This window comes from Passer domesticus, chromosome 1, assembly GCF_036417665.1.
Source record: "Passer domesticus isolate bPasDom1 chromosome 1, bPasDom1.hap1, whole genome shotgun sequence".
Taxonomy (NCBI): domain Eukaryota; kingdom Metazoa; phylum Chordata; class Aves; order Passeriformes; family Passeridae; genus Passer; species Passer domesticus.
Window position 1 is genome coordinate 122,701,700 of NC_087474.1, and position 27,284 is coordinate 122,728,983.

Sequence of the window (27,284 nt, forward strand, 5' to 3'; positions counted from 1 at the left end):
GCTGCAGTTCCTCGGCGCTCCAGACACGGTGTGGTTCCCACATGGCATGCACGGTGCTGTTAAATCATTCCTGGCTGCCCGACGGCTGTGGATTTAATCCCTGGATATAGGTATAATTTTTTTTAAAAAAATGGATTTACAAATAAAAATCAGTCAAAGAAGTAAGCTGTTCCAGTGACACTGGGTGCAGCTCCAAACACACGGGTATTGGTGCCGATACCCTACCTGCTAGGATGGCATGGAACACTGCGCCCTCGGCCTTCGGAGGGATGAACTTGGCCAGCTCTTCCAGATCTCCTCCTGCTGAGCTTTTCTGACCAGCTCTCTTCTACACGTGCATCATTTTCCTGTTGGATGCCTGCAGCTGCTCAGCTGAGCAGTTGCACTCAGTTTACCGTGTACCTGTTTCCATTGTTCTCCAATTAATAAATGTGCAGTTGTGCCCACTCTTTACTGTGTAACTGCTTCCACTGTCATCCAATTAATGAACTGGTCACAGCCCCAAGCCTGCCAGAACTCAAGAGGAATTCCTACAGGCACGTGGTGTGACTCTTGGGGCTGCCCTGTGCGAGGCCAGGAGCTGGAGCTCAATGATCCTTCTGGGTCCCTTCCAACTCTGGATATTCTATGATTTTATTAATTTACTGTTTTATCAGTATCATATTCTTCCCCAATGCAAAATAGTTTGAGCTGGTTAACCTTACACACAAAAACCTACCAAACCAGAATTTTCATACATTATTTACTTGGCAAAATATATCCAACAAAAGTCATAAATGCTGTTTTCATTTTGAGGCAGGCACAGGTCCTTTGCTAGTTTTCATTTCTTTTTTGGTTGTATGATGGAGAGGCTAAAAAATAAGTGTACCAAGGGAGTGATTTGATCTGCAAGTACATTTCTATTTGTATGACAAGAACTCTAATTTCTGTAACACCAGTTTTTAGTTCTAGTTTCTATAATACTGCTCTAAAAAGAGTAAAAATTTAGAGCGAGCCACTAAAATAATATAATAACTGGTTATTATTAGAGCAGTACTACAACATTTCAGGAAAAAACATTTACAATTTTTTATTAGAAAAATAATATATATCATTCAAAATCCCTCTTGTTTCTCAGTAATTATTTTGTCTATCATCTTGAGACCCCAGAAAATACTCTTAGACAACTGTGACAGAATATAACAAATAGAAATTATTTTTTACTCAGAGAAGCTGCTGATAGCATGGTGGAGCTGCTAAAAGATGTAATAACCTGGGAAAAACTTAAACCTTGTTAGAAAATATTAACAGCTGCTGAAATAGAGGAGATAGAGACAGAAATATCTGCTTTTAAAAATAATCAGCACTCTGATTATATATCTCCTACCCAAGGTTAGTGATCCATTGTGAGTGGGAGCACAGCTCCTAGCATCATGTATCAGAGAGCATGACATTTGAAAGGTTGTGCAAATTCTGATTACTGAAGTGGTTAATTGGTCACAGAATGAGAATTATTAAGTTGGAAAGGAAGTTTAAGACCACTGAGTCCAATCAATAACCTAACTCTGCCAAGCCCACCATTAAACCATCTCCACAAGTGCCACATCTGCACATCTTCTAAATACCTCCTGGGATGGTGACTTCACCACTGCTGTGGGCAGCCTGTTCCAATGCTTGACAACCCTCTCAGTGAAAAAATTTTGACTGATAACCAATCTAAACCTCTCCCAGCACAACTTCCTTTTCCTCTAGTTCTGTCCCTTATTACCAGGGAGTAGAGACTGATTCCCACCTGGCTGCAACCATGCTTTCAGGTAGTTGGAGGTGTTGGTCCCCACACAGTCCTTTTCTCCAGGCTAAACAACCCCACCTCCCTCAGATTTTCCTCGTAAGACCTCTGCTCCAGACCCTTTACTAGCTTTGTTGCCCTTCTTTGGACACATTCCATAATGGGGTTGATGTACTTGAAAAAGGGGATAGTCAAACAACGATTCTGTCTAGTCCTTCTACAGCGTCTGCAATACAAAGAAAGCCTTCAGATTCTGGTTACTTATAATTCCTCTTGCTTCTTTATCTGTATCCATTTTAGTATTCTATAACCTTTTTCCTTTAGTTCCATTTCTCCCTTGAAAGCTCAGGCTTTGAATTTTAGCTTGCCTCACTGCAGTGCGGCATGTAAGACTTCACAGTTTGAATTCCTGCTTATGTCCAGGCATATCAGTCTGCATCTTGATCTGCTTTAGTTCATCATCTCCCATGCATGCTGAGTTTCTGCTGGGAAAAAAAATCTTTCTGCCTGTAGTTAAGGTGTTCAAGTAAGGACTCCTGTATCTTAAGACAGATTTGAGGGTTGACAGCATTTGACAGGATTCCTGTCTTTTTGGTCCAGGGACATAACTCACCTGTCCATCCTTCTCCCTTCACCAGATGTGCAAGAAATACTTGTGAAGAGGCAGGGTCAGGGAAGAATTTATTTTAATCCAAAGAGCAGATTTAGTTTTCTACTGAAAAATGGGAAAACATTACATATATTTCTTTAGATGCTATGTAACCTTTTAGGATGTCGAGAGGAAAGATTATTTACATATTAAAAGTACATGAAGGAAAATGAGGCACAAAAATTACCTATCTTGGTCTTTGAAGTTAAGACTTGGTTGCATTTAGTGGCATATTGGATAGATTACAAAAAGTTGTCCCACTCCCACCAGTAGCAACATCCCACAACCTGTATAAACACATTCTGTTTTGTACTAACTCTCAGTTTTCCACAAGTTGCATTAGGAAGACAAGCTGCCTTTCCAGACAGGCATTTTGGCTCAATGTGTACCGGCAGTGTTGCAGTACTGCATTTTTAGGCAAACCACCAGTGACGATAAGCCTCAAAGATGCATTGCCTGAGAAAGCTCCCCCAAACTGGTCACTGGGAGATTTGAGTAAATTGGAGTAAATACAGCACGACCATACTGCACACACCATATGCAGGGGTTTTCAGGCTGGGGCAGCCTCATCCACTAAGCAACTATTGTGTGGTGCAATAGAGCATGCATGAACCAGCTCAGACTTGAAACTACCTTCTACATGTATTTGCAATATTTGCTACACTGAACTACAGCTTTTTTTTTTCCCTCTCTTTGAGAAACCTTCTTCTGTGGGGAAAAAGTCTTGGAGGCAGACAGTCCTGTTTTCCAGGGCACGCACTAGTAAGCTGATGTATTTTAAGGAGTCTATCATCTGTTTTTATGGGATTGTCTCTTTCTGTAGTCTCTAGGAGAATGGTGTCAGCAGTAGCTGATTATGTAAAGCAAGGCAGTTTGTTCTGACATGTCTTGCTTGGGGCCCATCAGGGAAGGTGCCCCCTATGGGGTGGTCTCTGGTGGGACAACACCAACCCTGAGGCTCTGCTCTGAGACCAGACTGTTCTCAAAACACAAACACACAGATCTAGACAACACCACTAAAGCCCTCGGATGTAAGTACAAACTTGTTTTAGGAACCAGAAAAATCTTGGCTGCATGATTTCTTTTGGGGGAATTTGGCTGTTGCATTGCAATTATACATAAGTCATCTTCATAAGTCTTTCTTAGTTTAGGATATTCTCAAAGACATGGAAGAACTTTCTAGAGGTTAATTGTTTTCTTCCACCAAATCTGTTCAAATTTGTAATTTAAACACCAACTATTAATTACCAGTGCTGTAGGACATTGTTTTTTACTGTATGCTGTAAAACCAATGCAATAAACATGAGCATGCTAATCACTTTTACGACGTTTATCAAATCTCTCCAGTAAAGCCTTCCATATGTTGCCTGGGATTGTTTGGTGCTTGGTTATGAGAGCCTGGACAGCAGTCTTTGTCTGAAAAGAGAAGAGAAATTTGCCTTTAAAGACCTATTTTATACATGGAAGAAAAGTATTTTCACTAACTTCTCAGAGGTTCACGATGGAAAATCCACACATAATTCTACTGTAAGAAAATAATTGTTTTATATTAACTATCTGTCCTAATGACACATTTGTTGGAAAAGAAAGGAACAAAAACAATGACTGCACTTTGGGTAGGCTGAAATTATTGAGATTTATCAAATGTGGTCATCATTTAGTCAAAGTAGCTTTTAACACATTCAAACATTGAGTTTCTGCAATCTCCCATCCCTGAAAATTTTCATCAAAAAAGGATGGATAAAGCATGACTCACCTCCTCTGATCTTATAGCTGACCTGTCTTGGACTAGGAACCTTTGTCAGTCCTTCCCAACATGAATTCTCCCATAATTTTATCATATACAGCAGGCACATAATAAGAAAATTCACTTTACTCTTTACATGAGATTCAAATGAAAGTTTAGGAACAAAATGAATACAATATTCTATATTTCTAAAAGAAATAAGAAATTATCTTCTTTTGTTTTCCCTCGTGTGTTGAAACTTGAAATAAGGGTAGCTATATACTCCACTGATTTACCCCAGAATTACAGTAGAATATCACTGTGAATATAAAAAAAGAGTAGCCAAACCTTTCCTGACAGATTCATGTCCTAACTCCTTTGCAGGGCAGGAGCAGAGAGAGGTCAGCTAGGCCACTGCTCACCTCAAACTTCACTTGTATTGCATTTTTTTAAAGTAATATCAGCCACAGAAGACCTAACTGTACTCCCACCAAGGTGAGTGGTGGTCAGAGGGGGCAGCCAAAAGCTTGCCTTAGGAAGATAAATCGATATCATGGGAAATTTCAATTTCACCTTTGCAGGTACACAAAATACTGTTGCCCTAAAATCCAAGAATATGAATAACCATAACGGCAGTCATATTGCTTCCAACCTCCTAAAGGTGCTAAGAGCAAACTCTCCAGCTTGCTGGGGCTGTTCCCTTGTGACAGACCAAACCTGTCTTTCTGGTTTTACTTTTGTGAAGCCAAGCACAACCTGCAGTAGACCCTTAAAAAAGGAAAAAGGAAAACAAAAGAAGAAAAACTAGCCTTGCTGCATCTTTTTGGGTGCAGTGAGATGTTTTTTAATACGTGATTTCTGACAGATGATTTTTTTGTGGATTTCTAGCTTGTAGCAGATTTTTTTTTTCCTCATAAAATCCTCCTTTATCTTCCATGAAAAATTTTAAAGCTGTATTTTCAGTTTAGCTTTATATTTTGAAGAATGCTTAAACTCTTGATCTATAAACACTTTTATGCCTTGGGCACCACTAATTTCACCAAACTATAGGTACTCAAAATATTTTTATATTTTGGATGCAACTCTTTAACATTTTTATTTTGACAATGAGACTGAAGCTCTTGAAAAACTTTGCTTCTAGAGCCGTATGCTATTTGGTGAAAATTCTCAAAGTTATTTCTTATTTATTAAATTTATTTTCATAATTACTGAAAACTGCATTTAAAACATAATTTACATCATTTCAGTTATCATACTTATTATCAAAGTCCTCAAAGGCATGGGAGAAAAAAAGTTAACAAAACAGGAAGACAGAGCTCATACATTTGGAAAGGATGAGGGCATCCCAATCAACTGTGACTATGTCAATATTTATTGGTAGATATTTTTACATTAAATGATCCCAAACCTCAACTGCCCATAGGTGAACAAGCTAGTAAAAGTGTATTAGTCTTTATTCAAGCATGCAAAAAACTGGGTTCCAGTGCACCTATAGTAGAGGGCAAAGTATGTAGTTCAATTTTGCAAGGAGAGCGAACTTACCTTTTCAACTAATTCCTCTGCAGTTATATTGGGATCGTAAGGGATTGGCTTCCCAATGTATGTGCGAAATTTAACTGGAAGTCCTCCGTATGGAGGGGTAAAAGGCAATCGAGTGCTTTCATATAACTTTCTAAAAAATCCTGAAATGGTTTATGGGAGGAAAAAGTAAGATTATAGTCACAGTAAACACAATCCAAACATGAAATCAAATTAATGTAGAATACTTCTTAAAAATGCATGCTTTATTTGACAGTCAGGAAGTTGTTACAGGATTGAAGCAATTGTCCACGAAAACAAAGCTTGAAAGACTTAATAGGCCAGAGAAATAAGACAAATAGACCAGAGAAATAAGACAAATCACATACACAAACCCGTTATGCACGAGCTATTTCCAAATTTGAGCTACCTCTCACCCACAGTAAGTGTTAGAGAATCCAAAGTAAGTGAAAGTCTGAAAAGCAAAATCTAAGATAAAACCAAGAGAAATCTGAGATAAAAGAGATAAAACATTCCAAACATATAAAATATACTTTTAAGTTCTTACTTCTTTCTTTGAACATCCTATAGCCTTCACGGACATTTTGAGTATACATTGGAATGATGGGCTAAGGAAGTCGAAAAAAAATTAAAAGGTGGAAATGTTATACCAGGTTTGAATTTCTGCTTTAGTGCTTGTTAATGCAGCTAAGAAAATCACTCAGATATAGAGGGTAATTACCAGTTAATTAAGTAGTAAACAAAGAATATTGATTTTTAAAACTCCAGAATAGAAATAAAATGCTATTTTTCAGCTGCCATAAACACCTGTTTTAAAGTCACTATCTGTAAATAAAATGACTGACACTGTACTAGGTTTCATATAACTTTTATGTTATATATTTACTGCAATATCACTGACTGGAACACAAAACAAATTTCCATTGTTTCTCTGTCTAAAGCTTTCATTGTGAGTGGTGAATAGGAAAGTATTCAGTTTGTGAAGTCTTGCAGAAAGCAAGCAGACATTCACGGTTGGCTCAGCTCATCTGCTTTTCAAATAGGGTCTAACTGAAGCAGTAATGTTTGGATAAAACTTCACTGGAAAAGACTTCTGCAGATCCCTGAGACAAAAAAAGGCAATTGTGTGTCCTCACTGACCTGGACTACAGGTCAGTGAGGGGGATCCTTAGGCATTTATAGGACAAGTTCACTTCATCTTTGTGACTGAAAAGAGACACGCTTGAGATACCTGCACTTGAAACAATCATGCTTTACAGCCTGAGGTAAGATTTCGTAGTTTGTAGACAGACTGACAGTAGTTGTATCCATATATGCAAAGACTTTTTTTCTCCTCTATTGTCCCTTTTCCTTTTTCTGAAACTCTAATTTGAACAAATTGTGGAACAACTTGTCCAGAAGGTAATGAAAGAAGACTTTTGTACTGTTAAGAATCACTACCACAGAACAGAAGCTGCAGGATGAGGAAAAAAACAAGCAGGAAAAAGACCTAACTAGAGCCAACCAAATAACCCATAGTGATAGAAAGCATTAAAAGGAAAAAATACTTGAGGGAGAACAAAAATATTAAACATGCATAAAGCTGTAATAGCAAACTTTTCTGAATGCAAAATTAAGGGAAATTGTTAGAAATAAACCCTTAAAAATAATCAGTAATGTCTTTTAAAAATATATAAGTACTGGATACTAAAAATACCAAACTTTGTTTCAGCTATTAATTGAATACTGTACATCTAAGATGTAAAATGTTTGAAACCTATGTGTCACACAGACAAAATGCTTTAAATTTTAGGAGTAGTACAAGAGAAACATATGGAAGGCTATAAAGAAATCTGACAACTACAGAAGTTACTCTTATACAATGACCAGCAATTGATGTGCAGGGTAGGCAGCAACATTCAGTCCCTAAGCTGGAAAACACAGGTATGCACATTAAATCTGATATTTTTTAAAACAGCCCAACCAGATCTTCATACACATTTATACTTGCTGTGCTGGAACTGAGCTGGATCAGCCCCAGCCAGCTTGAAAATCACAGAATTACAGGATAGTTGAGGTTGGAAGACACCTCTGGAGATCATGTAATCCAAACCCCTTGCCCATACCAGAGAATTTTATAAATCATAGTTCCTATTTATATTTTACCTGGCTCAGCTTGAAGGAATTTTTTGGCACAGGTAAAATTGAGGGATCTTCAGAAATTATGATCTCTCCCTATTAGCCTGAAAAAACCAAGCCATAGACAGAGAGTATTTCTAAAAGTCATGGATGAATTTGACTGAGACAAATACATGTCCTAAAGGTACACTGAGTCATAACATTAAATAGTAAGACTCTGACACCTGTTAAGCAGAGTAGTTACACAAAATGAAGTGGAAACCAAATGCAGAAACTTTACAGGTAAGGACTGAGGTTGAAACCACCTTCCTTATTTGCTTTTCTTCAACTTTTTCAGTGGAGGAACTATTGAACTTCTGTAATATTAGATGATGGATGGGAATGTCTATTCATATATAAAGTAGGTTTTGTCTTGAAATCCCCATTCAAGTAATCTGTGACAGGTTATTAACCACCATGTAGTCATTTTGATAAAGTGTGTGTAGTACTTTGATTGAGGGCTACACTGTATATAGAAAAACTTTTTAAATCCCTTATAATTCTATCTTGTTTCATGCATGATATCTGAGTAACTATTAGCAAATTTATATTAATTGTTACGTAATAGAACAAGTTCTGACGCCTGGATGAGTCTATCCCCAGTGTATTTGGGGTTTTTGGCCAGAATTTGGTAGAGGGGAAGCTACAGGGGTGGCTTCTGTGAGAAACTGCCAGAAGCTTTCCCCATGTCTGGCAGAGCCAATGCCAGCTGGCTGCAGGATGGAAGAGCTGCATGCCAAGGCCAAGCCCATCAGGAATGATCATAACACCTCTGTGATAACATATTGAAGAAGGAAAAAACTATTGTGCATATGTAATTGTGGACAGAGAAGAACAGGGTGAGAAAATGTGAGAGGAACAGCCCTGCAGACACCAAGGTCAGTGCAGAAGGAGAGGAAGGAGGTGCTCCAGAGCAGAGATTCCCCTGCAGCCCATGGAAGACCACAGCAATGCAGAGATTCACCTGCAGCCCATGGAGGAGGCCCACACCTGAGCATGGATGTCTGAAAGAGGGCTGTGTAGGTGCAGGAAAGCAGTGCTGGAGCAGGCTCCTGGCAGTGGTCTGCAGACCCATGGAGAAAGAGGCCCATGCTGGAGCAGGTTTCCTGGAAGGACTTGTGACCCTACAGGGGACCCTTGCTGGAGCAGGCTGTGCCTGAAGGACTGCACCCTGTGAAAGAGTGACTCACATGTTCATGGAGAGCCTGTTGCCCAGGGGATGGACTGAGTTTGAAGTTTGTCTCCTGTGGTATGGATCCCATGCTAGAACAGGAGAACACTTCTCTCTGAGCAGTGACAGAAACAACAAACTGGCCATGACTCCCATTCCCCATCTGCCTGTGCCACTGCAGGGAAGGAGGAAGAAGGGAGCCAAGGAAGCTCAAGGAAGCTTTCCTCAGCCAAGGAAGAAGGGAGAGGTGGGAAGAGGTGTTTTTAAGGCTTTTACTTTACTTCTCATTGTCTTGCTCTGATTTTGTAGCTAATAATTGCAATTAATTAAGTTGAGTCTGGTTTGCTCATAATGGTATTCAGTGAGTGATTTCTCCCAGTCTTTATCTCAGCTCATTAATCTTTTGCTTTATTTTCTCTACCCTGTCCACTTGTGGAGGACAGTGATAGAGAGGCTTTGATGGGTGCCTGGCATCCCATACACCTCAGTCTTTGGTCAACCAGGAAGGCCGTCTGGTCAGTATTGAAAAGGATGCAGCAAGAACAAATAACCATACTTGAAATGTGTCAAAAGATGGGATCCAGTGACTACTGTGGACCTAACTTTATATAAGTGATATATAAGGTTAATATTGTCCCCTCTACTGTTAAATGCACATCAGTTCCCTTTTTTTCTTTAGGTGTTTAATTATATAAGATTTGTCTGATTCCAGATTTCCAGAGAAAAATCAATGATGCCCAAAAGTTCAGTGAAGCTTGCACGCTAATTACAGAAATGTCCACCATGCAGGGATCTAATCAGACTTCCTGATCATAAAAAACCACAAATCTGAATGAGGGTGATAAAAAGAGCTATAAGAACTGCCAGCACTGTAAAGGTAAGCCCAGGCTAGTAGCTGTCAAAGGATAATATACTCTCTCTGCCCTCCTGGTAACAGTCCTACATAGTGCCTGTTTTACTAAACATTACTCAAAGGGCCACCTTTCACACTACAAGAGCCTTACCCTCAAAGAACACCCTATTCAATAAATACAATTTTAAAAACCTCCATCAAAAACCAAAAACAAATTCTGTCAAGAAAAGCAGGTAGCAATGTTATGTATTACTATTCAGTTATTTCCACATGCTTCTATTTTATGGAAAACTAGAAGAATTAGGAGAATTAATGGCAAGGATTCTTGTGATGTGTTTTGATCAGGGCACTCAAAGTTTTTAATTCAATTTCTATTTAAAAGTCCACGACCTGTTACATTGCATTACTGTAAGGTTCCAGGTGAAGGGAAAACATCTGATGAAAGTTTGTCCAGATGTTTGAAGTAGCTTGAACTACAGAGATGAAATCAAAATCAATAGAAATCTCTCAAGTTTTTAAAATGATAATTCTAACTGTCTCAGTATATTATTCATTTAATACATAAGAAAGTATTAAATTCAATAGGAAACTCAAGATGCCCATATGAATTTGACTGAGTTTATCCCATTGACATTTGGATACTTTCCCTGTAGTGGTGGTGCACAGGCCCACACAGTATATGAAATATTATTACTAACATTTACCCTTTTGAAAAAAAGGGATAGGAAAGGGAACAGAAGTGCCTAAAACCTGACTTTTAAAAGGTCACATAAGACAAGATGTGGAAACAGGATTCCAGGCCTAAAATTATTTTATCCATTGGGTAAATGCCCCTAATTTTATTCTAGTGTTTAATTATATCCCCATAATAATTTATATATACAGTTATGAAGAAATATTAATCTGAAGCATGCATTTTGCACCTTCAGATTCTTTGTAATAGGAGCCACAGCACAAGAGACCAAAACAAAGTTTGAGAAGCAACAAATCGGATGAGGTGCAAAAGTGATATAACTGCACAAAAAGGGATGTTAAGAAATTAAAGTTTAATGGGAAGAACTCACCTCCTGGTACAGCTTCTCCTATACAGACAGAAAACTTTGTGAGGAAGATCAAAGAGCACTGCAAGTGATGAGATATTCATAAGAATGTGAGGAAAAAGTGATGATTGTGCAGTTCATGAGAAAGCAGCAGAAAGTGCATGGCAGAACAGATAAAGCCTGGATTTGCACCAGTACTGTCAGACACAGAAATCACTAGGTATGCTAAGTCTTAATTAAGGCAGAAAACTTGAGTCTCAAGGTGGTGATGATGATGATGATGAGGAGTGGCAGTTAGGAAAAAGACAGGGTTGATGCTCTTTCAGCTGCATGCCATCCCAAATAAAATAATTTCCCAGAGACTCTATCAGAAAAACACTCTCCCATGTAGATTTAGATACAAGAAGTCAGAGCTAGTGGTAAAAGATTGTATTTGTAGATCATCATCCATATGGAAACTAACTGAAACCTTGGCCATGAGTACATCGGTGGAATGCAAATCAAGAGAAGTGCTCGTCTAGAGGATGCTGAGAATCTGACATCCACACTGAACGCATTTATTGCTTTGTTTTAATCTAGAATTAGTTCTTTTTTGGCACCATTGACTGGAGACCATTTGACACTGGAGAGTATTAGGTTCCAATTTTGGTTTAGTTTCAGCCAGAAGGAATGCAGCTCCAGTATTATAACATGTTCCTTGATGTGAATGAAAGCATGGTGAGGGAAATGCACAAACTGCTTCAAAAGTGCACACGATTCAAACTCAGACACTGATGTAGACACACCTTGGGTTAGTTGATGCAATTTTTCACAAACATGAAGAAAAGTAAAGGTAAGGACAAAATCCTAGACCCTCACAGAATAAATGAGAAGAAAGATTAGGATAATACATTAAAGAACCATAAGGAAATGACTGCATATGTGGAAGCAAGACAAACATGTAAGTCTATTGGGATAAGAAAAAAGAATGAAACCTTAGGGCAGTATGGAGAAGGACCACAGTGAAGATTCCTGAAGTAAAATTAAGATGAAACTCTGGATGCCTGCATGATGGAACTGTATACATGGAACCACAGAGATGGATGCTTTGAAAAAGTCAAAAAAAAGTTTGACAGTTCCACAAAATTCTTGCTCTTTGTGAATGAATATGCTCCAGGAAGGCAATGGGAAAAGGAAATTAAATCTTTACTTTCCAATAATTTCTTCTGTAAGATTTTCCAACAAATGCTCCTAAGCTGTATTTTATAATGAAGAAGATATGCAGAAAGCATAAACTGGGATTGGTAACGTAAGGCACTCACCACTTTTGCTTCTAGAGCGACCTGAGCAAAGCCTTTTCGATTTCCCCACATGAGCTGATAACTTTCATCACTGAACAGAGCTTCTCGAACTCCACCCGGTGAGATGGACACCAAGTATCCATTCTTCAGGGCAGCAAGACACTCCTCCCTCGTACCTGGTATGACACCCGTCACTCCCAACAACAATCTAAGTCCTGAAATAAATAAGGAGCAAATGTGCATTTAATATAACAATATATATCCCAAATGCTGTTTGCATGGAGGAACCAGATTACATCTAAATTAAATCTAGTAGCTAAGACAAATTTTTATGAAGGAAATAAGAGACCTACAGAGTAAATGCTGGCAAAATGAAAGATACGTGACAATATTTCTGCCCAAATATTATGAAGATGAACCATATTGTCAGGAGCACTTCAATTAAAAATGCTTCCACATGCTATCTTTCATGATGATCAACCAAATTATGTAAACAAAACTTGTGGGTCATAGCTAGAAATCAGAAAATAAACATCTATTCCTTTCTCTTTTTTACATATTTTAATGCAGCAAAAAGAATCAAAACAATAAAGATTGGTACAAAAATAAATACCTGACAAGCAGCTTTTTATTGGTCTTCTTTTAAAATGTGACATTTAACATTTTAAACATTGAGGTTTTGAGTTGTTTAATTGAGCACTTTGTGGTTAAATTGCAAACTATGTGGATAAAATTAAACTGCTCTAAGACTGTCAAGATGCTCGAATGACAGAAACTAGAAGGGCAATTTCAGCACCACATGAATGAATTCACCACAGTGAATCTCCTTCCTCTGTTTCCATAGCTGGGATTTCTCTAAAGGACAGATTGAGAACCATAGAAGTACTCTATGATTTCTAATATTATCTTCATATTTTAAATATATCACTTTGGAACTCTGATAGAAAGCAAACAAGCATTTCCACAATCTTCAAATTCCCTGTTCAAAGAGCATAGTTTGAAAATATGTTTTTTATATTAATAAATGGAAGCAACAGCTCTGGACTGACAGAGGTCTGCAACAAAAACTTTGGAAGACAACAGATAACAGTACTGAATCCTGTAGTTTAATTGTATTTAATCTTGTTCAAGTTATCATGCTTAATAGATCTTTCTGTCAAAGACAGATGATAACTTTGTCTAATTCTTTTGTGAACTCATGTCTGTTTCATCCTAAAGTCAGGAATACCATACTGTTATTAAGCAAAGAGGTTCTTCATTTGCTTGGCTTTAAAACTTTTGAGAATTATAATGTATCACATGAAAATATTATCACTTCTTATTCCTCTTTTCTAGGTCTTACAGAATTTTTTATCCCTCAGCCACACAAGACCTCTTTTCTAGGTCTTACAGAATTTTTTATCCCTCAGCCACACAAGGCTTCTGTCTGATGTCCTAGCTCTTCCAAGGAAGCCATGCCACACCTCTGAATCATCCTTATCTTTTCTTTGTAACTTTATTACTCAGAAGCTATTCTGAGATGGAGAGACTTATTAATTCACAAGAAGAAATCTCCTGTAACTGTAATTAATCCTGAAAATAAACTGAACTGATATCCAGCATAGGCTCATGAGCATTTTTTTAAAGAACCAATGTGTGAAGTGTAACATTTATTTGCAAAAAGTAAACAGAGTAGAGCAAAAGGTTAGGGAGGAATTTCACTTATAGGCACATCTTCTGCTAATGCAGTGGGGAGGTCTAACTTCAATTATTTGTAGTCTTTCTTACCAGGTAGCCTTTTTGAAGAGTGACACAGCATTTGCCACCTTTTGTTGCTCTACCATGAACATAATGAAATCAATATGTTATGTACACACCAGTAGTCCAGGAACTGCACAGCTGAGAGTGTTGCTTAGTCACAACAAATGTGTATTTTATATTTGTAATAAAAATCTGTGCTAGAGACACTTCAATTTGAACAGTGCCCTCTTATTCATCCCTTAAGAAAGGAGTCTCCTTTGCAATGTTTTGCTAAAGTTTCTCTTTTTTTGAGGGTACTCTTCAAAGCCAGTCATCTTTTGATTACTTCATACTTCCAATGTGCTCAGTACTATACAGTATTTATGAAGTAGGACTTAAGAAAATTATTGTTATCTGTCTAGAAGTGCCTGAATATGGTTTTAGCACCAAATTTACTTGAGTTTATAATACTTATTTTCAGGAAAACTTTCTCCTTCTAAATAGCTTCCTCTATTCTCTATTTTAAAACAGCTTTCAATATTAGTGGCATAAAGGTGCCTTTAAATAATTCCCCTGCTATTCCTCCTGGACACTCTTCTTTATGCCTTGTTTTTCGAAACTTGAATTCTCTCTGCTTCTCTGTATCTTCTCCTGACAGGTCAGCACTAGGTCAATAGTAGAGTCCTATCCAGCATTTTCTACTGAGGGATGATATTCCATCCCAAAAGGACTATAATGTCTATTTGTTGGCTTTGGAGGGTTACCAATGTTTTCACTGAAAAGACAGGATATGCTACTCTGTTTGTCCTGTTACATCTACCAACTTTTAGTTTAAAAATCTAAACACAATCTTTTAGTTTAAAAGCTCTCTTTCAAGTACAGTAAATGTAAAGTTCACCAAAACCAGGACAGGTTTTGAATCCAAGAAGCTTAAATATAAGAGAACAGGTTCTTACCTGGTAAACGAAACACAAAATGATCAGCTACTGACAGGCAAAGTCTTTCCTTCCACAGAAACAGTCGGGACAAAAAGTAAAGGTAGTCTATAGGAATAGCTCCATGGTAATACACAAGAATGCCTGGTCCTTCTGGGAGGTTTTTCACACCATGAAGCTCATAACCTGTTTGGGATGGAAAGCAATACACTGACAATGATATCTGCAAATCATCTGGCAGTTTAGAGAAATTTTTTACTTGGTTAAGTGACCTTCAGAGACTTGTGAAACCCTCTGTAGTAGCTTTCAAAATAATTAAGTTCTGAATGGATGTTTTGGTCAATACCACAGAGAAAGTCCCTCAGGCACCACAGCATATCACTAGATTGATTTGTTGGTCAGTTTAATCATGAAATCAGACTTGAACCTGACATTTTTCCCAGTGAAGGAACTAAAATAATTATTTCCAATTAGGAAATTGTTGTAAATAGTACAATAATAATACCTTTTAAAAATAGTAACTAGTGTGTGAAAATGCTTCATTTTCAGAAATATTGGGCAACAGACTGGATACTTTCCTGCAATATGGAAGTATGAATCTCCATTCTGTGTCAATGAGAATGAAGAGTTTGGTATTTTCCATAATAAAGTGTTTCTCTTTTAGAGAAGGTGAGATGCTTAAATTGAAACCATAATCTTTAAGAATCCCAAAGAGAGGTTCTGTCAACAAGAGTTAAATATATTCACTTCACAGTGGGGGGGAATTTCCTCACAGACATGCTCTTCTATGAATCCTTGTCATGACTCTTCCTACATTTGGTTTAGGTTTCAGGTGGAGCCAGACTAGAAGGCTAATGTATACAAAGGCTTGGGAAAGACACAGCTTTTGCCAGCTAAGAGCTCTGTTCCACCTTGTCTGCCTTCATTTCCATCCCTGCTACAGCTCCTGCCATGAGCCATTTGGATGGCACTGGAGTAGGCAGAGTCCTAGGAGCATGCGGAGAAAGTTTTATACTGCAGGTTGTTTAAAGAAGCCATACAAAGTATAATAAACATAACTTATTTGCATCCATGTGGAAGAAAAAAATTAAAACTCCTGTGTATTTACCACTTACTGTAATTCAATACTTCAGACAAGTCAGGTTGTACTTACCATGCCATACTCTTGCATATATATCCCAAAAGCTTGCTATAGTTTTTCTTACACTATTCCAAACATCACTCAAGGGATCTGCTTTTAACTCATTGTTCCTCTGATATATTAAAAGCAAAATATTGGTAAGGTAAATGAAAAGGACTATTGTTAAAGGAACTATAAAAAAAACTAATATTGCACTAATTGTCAGTGAGGCAATGATCAGATGAAAAAGGTATTTCTTCAGGAGCTCCACAACAGTCCATTCTTCCAGTGCATAGAAAAGGCAGCTGAGGCTGGTCATTGGTAACTGTCCTGAAGCACAGGATTCTTTGCTACCTATCATGTCCTGCACAGAGAAGAAAAAAGAAAAGGGAAAAAAAAAAACCAGCTGTAGTTTCTCAATTTAGGAAAAAAGGTTTCTGTAAATACACCTGATCTGTATTTTGGTACAACACAGGTTCAAACATTTTGCGTCTCTATCATGCTAAGATAGCTGCTGATTAGGAGATTGTCCATGAATTTATGGAATAGGGGCTGAAACAAGAAGGACTGCAGTTCAACAAAGCCTCAGGAACCCTGCAGCATGGCTGACCAGATGATTTCTCTCAAAAGAGAGTAAGTGGATAATATTTCTAGCAGGGGAGTGAGCAGCTGAAGGAACAGCAGCAAAACCAAGGCAGTCATGGCTTCTTTGCAAGGCCTGGAAGTGTTTGGGACAACACTTGGTACTGCTGTTAACACTGGGACAAGCAGCCTCATCCATACAACACACCTTTCTTTCAGATCTTCCAGCCCTGGCAAAGGCAAGGAGAGCTCCTTGATATGTTTTCCACATGCAACTCCCTAGTTAGTCCATTCCCTGCCTGCCTGACAGTAGGTAGTGGTTACACCGGAATGCGAGAGCACTCCAGCGTTGCTGGCCGCTTTAAAGAGTCTTGAGCATTAGCCAGAGGTTTAAACATTGCAATCCAGCTCAGTAATCCATAACTGAATACAGATTTTCTTTGCCCTAATTAGGTTGCTGCTTGTTTAACGTGTAGATTTTTCCACTCCACCACCAGAACAAGTACCTACAAGAAACAAATCGTAAGTGCCAAAGTCAGTGCCAGGATCAGAAAATACAGCAAGCTCACACCTCTCTGACTTTACATCTTCAGCAGTGTAATTATATGAGTGTACTGCTGTTTTCCTTCTTTAAAACTTTGGGTAGAATATAGGGGTGGACTGGCATAAAGCACAGCTCCCTTCAGAATTACGGATGACCAAGAGTTCTGCAAACAACAAAAGTGGAAAGCAGCCATGGACAAGCACTAGAGCCTAACATGCGTCAAGGCAAGCAAGCCCCATGGCAAGCCCTGCAGCTTGAGTAGCTGCAGTAGCTATAAATTTGGTGTCACACACCCCAGTGAAATCTGTCCTTATCTCAAACCCTTTGAACTCCACACTGGCCACCAAAAAGGACCACTTCGTTTAACCCCAGTAGGCAGCTGAGCACCACACAGCCTCTCACTCCCCACTGCAGTGAGATGGGTGAGAGAATCAGAGGATTTAGAGTGCAAAAACTCTTGGTTTGAGATAAAGGCAGCTTCATAGCTAGAGCACGAGCTGGAAAGTTAGTAAACAAAAAGGAAGCAAGCATTGTGTTAAAAGATGTTCAACGTGGTAAAAAACAAATAAAATCAGTATGACAAAAATTAACAAGAATTAATATAGAATTGTTTATATCCTGATGACTGGTACCTCACTAAGATATAGGAAGATCTGGACATTTTCACTGAAAAGAGATTTTATCAATAACATGAAAGAAAAAAGGAATAGTCTGCATGATTCAGATATTAAAATATATGTTTAGACAGTGTTTAAGAAGGATAAAACTGATGGTGTCATGCCACGCTATAGTAAGTTATTGTTTATAAAGTTCTGATAAGAGCAAGGACTACAAATCCTCAGTGTGTGCAAAGGTCTGTGCTGACAGAGCCCAGGAGAAGGCCATGTTAAGAGGGTTTGCCTCTGGCTACTAAATCAGAAATACTGAGCAGTGCTTGGAATAATTTGTTCAGCCTGCAACATAGGGTGAAGGAAGTGAGTGGATTTTGTATTGTTATTGGGGAGTCAGATCTGGAACACAGACTACTACAGCCAGCAGCAAAAGTATCTTAAAATCACAGATAAAATGTCCATATCCATAGCAAGTGCATCAATAATGACCTCGATGTGATATGGGGATTAATTTGGATATACAGATCACTGATGAACAAGAGATTGTATAATCTACCAACAAGATTTAAGATGATTCTAATGCCCACAAGCACGAGTAACTGCAGACTCAACAGCCAGATAAACTTCTGGCAAGATAACTGAGAAGCTGGTAACTGATGCCACTCATTCTAATTTCGTGGGAAACAGATATTGTACACAAATTCCCTTCCATTCTTTGAAGAAATTTGAGGTTTAATAGCTTGTACAGGTTTCATGCACATATAGTTTTAACAGGAGCTTCTTAAAGAGTCACCTTAAGCCACTACTTGAAAGTCATCCTTCCACCAGTGATTCACTCTATGTTCTTATCCCCAGCCTAATCTCTGATAGGATCTCCTGGCTCCCTGCTAAAGAGATGCCAGTGAAAATGCTGGTGCCAGCAAAATCACTCTTGGGAACAGCCCAAACTTAAGTTGGTATATGCATGTATATTACCAATGCCACTTGACATTCTTATTAAAAAATAAATCTCTTTGAAATAGAGCATATTTGCAATGAATGATGTCATCAACTAGCATGACAACAAAGGATCCATCAGTGGTGGAATCTCTACCAAATAAGAACTAAATCTATGTTCTACATTATTCAGCATTTTCAGAATTTTCTTCTAATATTAATAGGATGTTTACATTGATCAGTTTTAACAGTGTAACATTCCACTGATTCCTCTTCCTTCAACTCAATTTTTATGTAGCAGAAAATTACTTGCTGGCTGGAAAACCACTACCCTTAACTTTGATAGCTGACAGACTACAGTATAAATTAACATCTTACTAATTTTTGATTTTAAGTTCAATATAGACACTGGAAAGAAAAATGCTTGAGAAAGAAAATAAAATGCACTGATCTGCAAAATCATATTTTTAAAAAACCTACAAAACAGATTCAACAGTACAGATTTGACCAAAGATATCTGAAAGTAGTTGTGTAGATACAGAGTGAGTTCACGTTCTGCCAGTTAGCTGGATGGGTGGGATGCAAGTTAATTCAACATCATTCCAGCTGAATCCAAGGATAGAAAAAGAATAAATGATTGACTGATTGAGGAAAAAATTGGGTACTCAACCATGGTTTAGTTACTGCTCTCACAGTTCAATTGCAGACTTCCTCCAAAATTTATTAAGAAAAGAATGAATTCCAGTCACTGAAACCTGGACCCTGATATTTGGGCTATATGATGCAAGTCCAACATGGCAAATGAATCCCTCTGCTGTCAGTATATCAAAGGGCTACAACAGGACAGGACTTCTGTTTTTCCATGTTCCACTGGCTATGTCTCACCCGTCCCCTGCTGAAACCCCAAATACAATTTTGAAGCATTCTTTCTATCAAACACTACATATGAAATTATTACAACTATGTGAGTGCCTATTGCAAGCCTGTTACTAACAACCTCCTTGATTATGTTCTAGGAGACAATGCAGGAGTGCTACCACAAAGTAAACACATTTACTTATAATGGCTTTGGTTTGCCCCAAATGTCAAATTTAAGAGAGAAATTTCTCTTCTGCTTTTATCAAACCTGAGCCAGGAGCAGCTCCAACATACTTCAATACTGAATATTCTCTAAAAGGTTAGCAAGTGGGTATAGTGATGTATTATTTAACAAAAAACCAAACTAACATTTTTTTTAAATTGTCTACATTTTTCTTATCTTATCTAGTGATGGACTTGAAGCTATTGTTCTGAGTGATTTCATTGTTCTTATAGAGAACAACATGTGTGTTGACATGTGAGGTATTTGTTTGGGCTCCACCTCTAAAGCTTATCAAATTCCAGAGTAATCACTGTATCTACAGTGTAAAATTACAGGTGATGTCAGAGAAAGACAGAACTACTGTCTCCCTACATAGAGAGGAGCTCGCCTTTCAACAAAAGTCTCCTGTAGTTCAAGTTGTTCAGATCCTAAGGTCTTGCTACAACATTGTTTGCTGATAAGAATAATCTTACCAACACTATAATCCCAGGGAAGAACAAAGCTGTCACAAGAGACTTACTACATTAAAATTAAAGTCTTGTAGCTGGCTTTCAGTCATGTCTGAAGTCATAATCTTCGTCCTGCTGCTCACTAGTTTGCTCTTGGCAATAAGTTTAGCAGAGCATAGTGAGAAGATGCTTTACACAGAAGCAAGTGCAAGGTAACTGCAGACTCTTGGAGAGATAATTTTTTGACTCTTGCTTTCTTGTGACAGGCTCCTACTCTTTGCTCAAACTCAATTGTTCTGTTTCATGAGTGGAGTCATCTAACAGCTACAATTCTGCCTCTGGCTTTTCAATGTAAATGAAATTCCAGTTTTATATTTCGTGGACAGTTTTGTGGCAGTTCCATGGCAAATAACTCTCTTGCTGGTCACCCTGCCAGCACCCACTTTCTTTATCTCCATAAATCCACCCATCTTGTACCCTCCTGTGTTTGTAGATCTTCCCCCACCTTCAGCACATCCATCTAAAAAATGGTCTATCCCCTCCAGAAAGAAACTGGCCATTACAGTGCTCAGTCCCCCAGGTTTTTGCAGCCATTCTATCTTTTTCACACACTGAGGATACGAAACCTAGAACACTGTTTCCCATCTACAGCCTCAGCAAACATGAATAACTGAATTCCCACTTGGGTTTGATTGAGCATGTGGGTATTAGGCACTACCCCTAGCTGAGCATCCTTGCTCAGGTTGGTTGCCAGAAATGTGGCAGGTAAGAGCCAGAAGAATAATAAAATCATAGAATGGTTTGGGTTGGAAGGGCCCTTAAAGAGCATCTGGTTCCAACCCCCCACCTGACATGGGCACTGACATCTTCTACTAGCCCAGGTTGCTCAAAGCCCAATCCAGCCTGACCTCCAACATTGCCAATGATGGGGCATCCACCACTGCTCTGAGCAGCCTGGTCCAGTGTCTCATCATTCTTATGGTAAATTTCTTACCGATATTTAATCTAAACTGCCCTCTTTCAGTTCGAAGCCACTCCCTCTTGTCCTGCTGGTTACATGCCTGTGTAAAGAGTATTCTCCCACACTCTTGTAGGTCCTTTTCACACACTAAAAGGCTGAAATGAGATCTCCCTGAGGCTTTCTCTTCGGCAGCCAGAACAATCCCAATTCACTCAGCCTGTCTTCGCAAGACAGTCCTCTGATCATCTTTGTGATCCTTCCCTGTACCTGTTCCAACAGGCCCACGTCTTTACTACACTGAGAAGCCCAGAGCTGGATCAGCACTCCAGGTGATGGCTCACTCCTGGAGCAGGGTAGAGGGGCACAATCACCTCCCTCACCCTGCTGGCCACACAGCTCGGGATCCAGCCAGGACATGGTTGGCTTTCCTGACCTGTGAGCACACATGGTCGGGTGTATGAAGAGGGTGTACAAGGAGCAGCATCTGTGTTCAGATCTGGTACCTGTCCTGCTCAGGCACAAGTAAAATAGCGCAAGTGCCCAACACCAACATCTGTCCCTTTTCTTCACCTGGAAATGTCATTTAGCTTTTCTAAACATCAACACCGCGAAGACTCGAGGGTTTCCTCAATGCCTGGCGCTAAGGGCCCCTAGGAGCAGATGGCTGCAGAAGCACGGGAGCGCTGGAACGCGGCTGGACCTCCCCCCGCCGCCCTCCGTCCCGAGCCCTGCCCCGCTCACCTGCCCGCGGCGGCGGCGCCGAGCCGGACCCGGCGGAGCGGCCCCGTGCCGGGATAAGCGCACCGCCGCCCCCGCAGCCGGGACGGGGAGGCGGAGCTGCGCCCGGCACACGCAGCAGGCTCCGCGCCCACATCTCCGTGCCATTCTTCAACAATAAAAATCCCGGGAGCCGTGCCTGGGCGCGTCGGGATGGAGGAGCCGCGTCCCATCGCAGGGGAGTGCGGGACGCGCAGAGCCTTCTGCTTGGGAGAAAGAAGGATCCCTAGGACGTGCTTCCAGTCAGTTCGGGTCTGCGATGATCAAGGAAACTTTCCGGCAGTGTCATTGAGAAAATGCACTGGTTTTGCAACGGAAATAACCTCTTTCAAGAGGTTAAGAGACTTGGGTGTCACACAGACTTGGGCTATAATTAAAACAGAACACAGACAGAACATGTTAGTATGGCTGAATTCAGCAGAGGGAACCTGAAATATAATAAGCACCTTTATGTTGTACTGTTGTTCACCCTCTTCCTTATATCACGGAGGTCTTATTTGGACTGATACAACAAATAGATATCAGTTTTGAAATTCAGGAAATGGTTAATCCAACCTGCTTAAGGCAGGTGATTGAATTTCAAAGATTTGATTTGATGCAGAACAAGAAATTGGCTCCCATGAAGTAAAATGCAGGACTGCAATACATTGCTTCCCACACACATACAGTGCTGTAGCTGTGGTCCAGGGGAAGGGGACACACACCTGCAGAAAAAGCATCCACCACTGACACTTTTCTGTTGGATTCTGGTTTTTATGGCACAAGACAGATTTGTTCAGTAACACATTTTCTTGTGAGGGAATAAAAATCTCGATACTGCTTGCCTAGCATGAAGCAGCAAATCATTGGAAAAGTGGTTTTGCTAGTAGAGACTTTGATAGAATGCAGATAGAAACTACTTGAGAGGCAAAAGTACATTTAGATGATCAGTGCAGAGAGAAAAAATGTTGTACGTAACACTTATCATCACTTATCAACACCAACTGTAGCTGAAATTATTTTGTTTTGTTCACATGTGTTTTGTTTCCTTTGTGTTTGCATGATCGTGTACTATCACCCAAAGAGTCTGGATGGAAATACAAGAACTAAAACTACTATTGAAGAACAGAACTTGAATGAAACAGCAACATGATAATATGGATATTGATAAATGCATTGGTATAAAAAGTACTGAACAGTATTGTGTGAAGAAAAAAAATAATTGCATTGCTACCTTTGCTTTTCCTTCTCTTTTTTTTTTTTTTTCTTGAGAGTCATCTTGAAGAAAAAGTGGTATGAGGCTTTTTCAGAGTAGTTTTAGGAATCTCATATGGGCTTCTATCAGCAGATTTGCAAATGAAGGGAGATTTCTAGTGATAGACAAAACTACTCTGAGGATTTCATGTAATTACATGAAATCAAAATTTAAGTATTTGGATCCCAGGGTGAGGGAAATTATAATAAATAGATTCAAAATCAGCCTGGAATTTTTAGATGAAATAATAGTCAAAAATTTTTAGAACGTTTCCAAAATTCCTACAGATATCTGGCGTACAATGTGTATTACCATTACTATAAAGATTCTGCAAGAAATGGAGCAAAAGGAACTGATTGGTATAATAAACTGTGTCATGTGAATCAGAAGTATATGTTAAACTTCAGCTAAAAATAAAAGTAGCAACCAAGGTGAGATAAATATAAAAAATTAATAGAGCTGAAAAAGTACTTGGCTCTAATTTTGAATTAAGGTAATGAGATGGAGAATTGGCAGATTGATCATAAAGACGAAGGAGGAGAAATAATAAAATGGGAATGAAAAATCAAGATTCAGACATGGTAAGACTAGAACCAGTTCATTTTCTCAATCTATGCAACAACAGGGTCAATCAGATTTCATTCAGGCCCAGTAGTAAGGGGTTTCTAGTAGGTTTGTGGGGTTTAGAATACTATATGACCAAGAATAGTAAAACAAATACTTATATTTGAGAAATTAGGAATAATTAGGAGTCTCCTGTATTCTGCACTACCCAGTGTGTTCCAGACCAAAAAGTGTTAAGAAAACCAGAGTTCAAGATGTGGAAAAATGGTAAACTCGTTTCCTTTTCTAATTGTTAATGTTGCCAGGCAGTTCCTGCCAATGGCATGAAGCTATGGGAAGAGTAAATATAACCTTAGGGCTTATTTTACAACCTTACAGGTACGATTACTGAAGTGTTACAGCTAACATTGAAAGCGTGGCTGAAATCTCTGAAATATTTTATATAATTCTATTTCTTCCTTGTTTACATAGATCAATTTAGATTGAAACAAGGACAGAAAATGGTCCAAAGAATGAGGCAGATGCATGTGGGTTTTTTAACATACCAAAATAAAATTTAAAATGGAGTATACCCGTTGCTGTTAAATAATTTTGGGAGTAAGAAGGAAAAAAGTAACTCATTTAAAGGTCAGTCAAAGCACAGAATAAATGAGAGTTAATGGCAGTATAACTTTGGCACATTTTATATTCCAGTAAGTTTTCCAGCAAGAAAAACTGAAGATATGAATCTGTTTATAAGAGAAGTAATACAGTGATATTTGAAAGTTGAAAATAAATAGGTTACAGAATTTGGCAGTCCCAGTCTGGTATAACTTGCATGACACTGCAGGTGAGTTGTGCTGGGAGCTGGATCCCCTTCACCAAGGATGATTCCAGTAGAACATGGAATGATTAATCTTGTTAGTAGCTGACCACAAGTGGTGTTCCCCAGGGCTCAGTCCTGGGGCCTGTTCTTTTTAATATCTTCACGGATGACCTGGATATGGGGACTGAGTGCACCTTCAGTCAGTTCACAGACAACACTGAGCTGGGCAGGAGTGCTGATCTGCTGGGTAGTTGGGAGGCTCTGTAGAGAGATCTGGACTGGCTGGATTGATGTGCCTAGGCCAATTTTATGAGGTTGGACAAAGCCGAGCGCTGGGTCCTGCCTCTGGGTCACAACAACCCCATTGCGGCTCTGCAGGCTGGGGCAGAGTGGCTGGAAATCTGCCCAGAGCTAAAGGACCTGGGAGTGCTGGTCAGCAGCTGAACATGGGCCAGTGTGTGCCCAGGTGGCCAAGAAAGCCAATGGCATCCTGGCCTGCACCAATAGTGTGGCTAGCACCACCAGGACAGTGATTGTCCCCCTGTACCCAGCACTGGTGAGGCCACACCTCGAGCCCTGTCATCCCTCTTCTCTACAGAAACAAGCAAGATGAGATGGTGTCAAGTTGCACAAGGCGAGGTTTAGATTGGATATTGGGAAAAACTTCTTCACTGAAAAGGTTTGTCAGGTATCAGAACTAGGGCTGTGGTGGAGTCACCATCCATGGAGCAATCCTGGAGGTATTTTTTTAAAAGACAAGTAAATGTGGTGCATAGGAACATGGTTCAGTGGTGGACTTGACAGTCTTAGGTTAATGCTTGGACTAGATCATAAAGGTCTTTTCTGCCCGAAATTATTGTGATTCTATGCTTAACATAAAATGACAACTTTTGCTTGGAGGCTATAAAATTTCTTACTAAAATAAACTAATTACTTGGTTCAAAAAATTTGCCTCAGTCTTGCCTCCTGTCTCTTAATACTTGCTTGAGCATATGTGCCTATATATGAACCTAAACAGGTTTAGCAATTGCTACTAACCCCATTCTGGAGCAATAGTGGTCTTTGTGGGTTATTAGGATTGTATCCTATTTTAGGCAGTAATGTTGCAGAGTGATGGGAAGAGATGACTGTCTTGCAGGTCTCAATAAACTGAACTTGAATGCTTTTCTTTTTTTTTTTTTTTTAAACATTGACATTCTAAACATATCAATCACTGATGCTAAAATGTGGGAAGCAGGATAGTACCACAGATGTGGGATTATTTGCAGGCAGGCTTGGAAGCTTTAGAGGTAGCTACCAGTTTTTATCTTCTTGAAGAGATGTTTCACTGATGAGGAAGAAAATGAGCTTTTCCTTTTGATCCTGAAGGAAACATCCCCCACTAACATTCTTGGAAAGCTGTTATGTGGATGGAATTTGCTGACTGTAGATGGTGTAAGAAACTACATTGCTCACGCAGGAGTATTGAGACATTAAGTGTGGAAATTTCTTCTGGTTTTTCCTATGTAAAATCAGCAGAATCAAACCAAATTCTGCCAAGGCTCAAACTTATCCTGTGCTTGCAAATATCACTGCTGTCCTGGAGGAAAAAAAAGTCACTTGGCATTAAAATTTAGTGGTCTAAAAACTAACTCAGTTCATTTGCCTTGAAGCAGAAGATGATAATTTGAGGAGCAGCACTGAGTATTTACTCCTAGCTCCAGGAAGAACTCCTTCATCCAGTATCTGTGTTATCTGTGTAAGCCATCTCTCTTACACATGCAAGATCATTAGAGCCAAGGCTACTTTGCCGCACAAGTCTCCCCATTTCTTTTTCATAGCCTCAATTCCATTCTTCTCTTCTACAGCTGTCAGTGTGGGCCAGCTGGCTCTAGATTCAGCATCTAACTACTGGCAGGGACAGTGGTGTCAGCCTGTAGGGCTGGAGACCTCCTAACCACTGCAGCAGGAGCTTGCAGCTTGGCAGAAGGGTATCCTTCACTATCCCACAGATTTGCATCCTGCCTTCTTGTCATCCATGGTTTTCAGCACATCATTTGCTGATAGCAGAGATGTGACAAATAATCAGGAATTTTGGGTCTCATCCAATTTATAAGAAAACATGGTCTCGAGCAGGTATTGTTATCTCTCTTTTCTATATACCTTAATAATATTTTGAAATTGTCCTCTGCATTCTTTTCCAATATATGTGCACTCTATTGACGTTCAATCGTTTTCCTGTCTTCCCTTTTTTTACCAAATTTCACTCTGTATTATTCTTACTCCCCATTTGTTTGCCAGCAGCAGTTCTTAGGCTGAGATTCTCTCTCCTTCTGGATCTCTTTCTCTATTCTCAAGATTGATCCATCTCACTTGAACAAGCCCTGCCTTGGCTCCATCACCTTGGTTCCTAATTTCTTTGCCCAGTTTACCACATTGTCACCAAAGAAAGCTCCCTTCTGTGGTTAGGTGCACTCTTCACAGCATCCTTCCATTGACCCCAAACTACTGAAGCCTCACTATCTAGAAACGCTATTGCATTCCCAGCTATTTTACACACCCTGGTTTGTTTGAAAGAAAGGCTGTTCCCCTGCTTATTTCCCACTCTGGTATCTGTAAAACCCCACTGATATTTCACAATTCCCACCCTTCCTTTGCATAACCTTCACTACTCCCTTGCACTTCTCTTTCACTCCAGTCTGCTGGAATTCAGCAGTTGCCATGAGATTTTATTGTCTGCACTGATAGTGTTGTGTTGTTTATGTGCCTAGAGGCAGAAAATAGAATGATTTTTCCTGTTTAAT

The 27,284-nt window shown here is 39.3% G+C and overlaps 1 protein-coding gene across 6 annotated transcripts in view; it reads right to left on the reverse strand.

Annotated features, from left to right (window-relative positions):
• Positions 1–30: 30 nt before the first annotated feature.
• LOC135279292 (DGAT1/2-independent enzyme synthesizing storage lipids-like) overlaps positions 31–27,284 on the reverse strand; it is a 53,499-nt gene continuing 26,245 nt past the window's right edge. For 4 of the 6 annotated variants that reach the window (XM_064386575.1, XM_064386553.1, XM_064386565.1 and 1 more), the window contains 7 exons: positions 21,863–22,265; positions 15,991–16,321; positions 14,859–15,023; positions 12,205–12,398; positions 6,230–6,290; positions 5,686–5,825; positions 31–3,833 (listed from right to left, as the gene is read on the reverse strand). In XM_064386575.1, coding sequence (XP_064242645.1) covers positions 3,729–3,833; positions 5,686–5,825; positions 6,230–6,290; positions 12,205–12,398; positions 14,859–15,023; positions 15,991–16,321; positions 21,863–22,006 — 1,140 coding nt within the window. In that variant the 5' untranslated portion in view covers positions 22,007–22,265 and the 3' untranslated portion in view covers positions 31–3,728. Of the gene's footprint in view, positions 3,834–5,685; positions 5,826–6,229; positions 6,291–10,927; positions 10,986–12,204; positions 12,399–14,858; positions 15,024–15,990; positions 16,322–21,862; positions 22,266–27,284 lie in introns of those variants that run through there. The other 2 variants (XM_064386596.1, XM_064386585.1) reach the window with 2 other exon arrangements.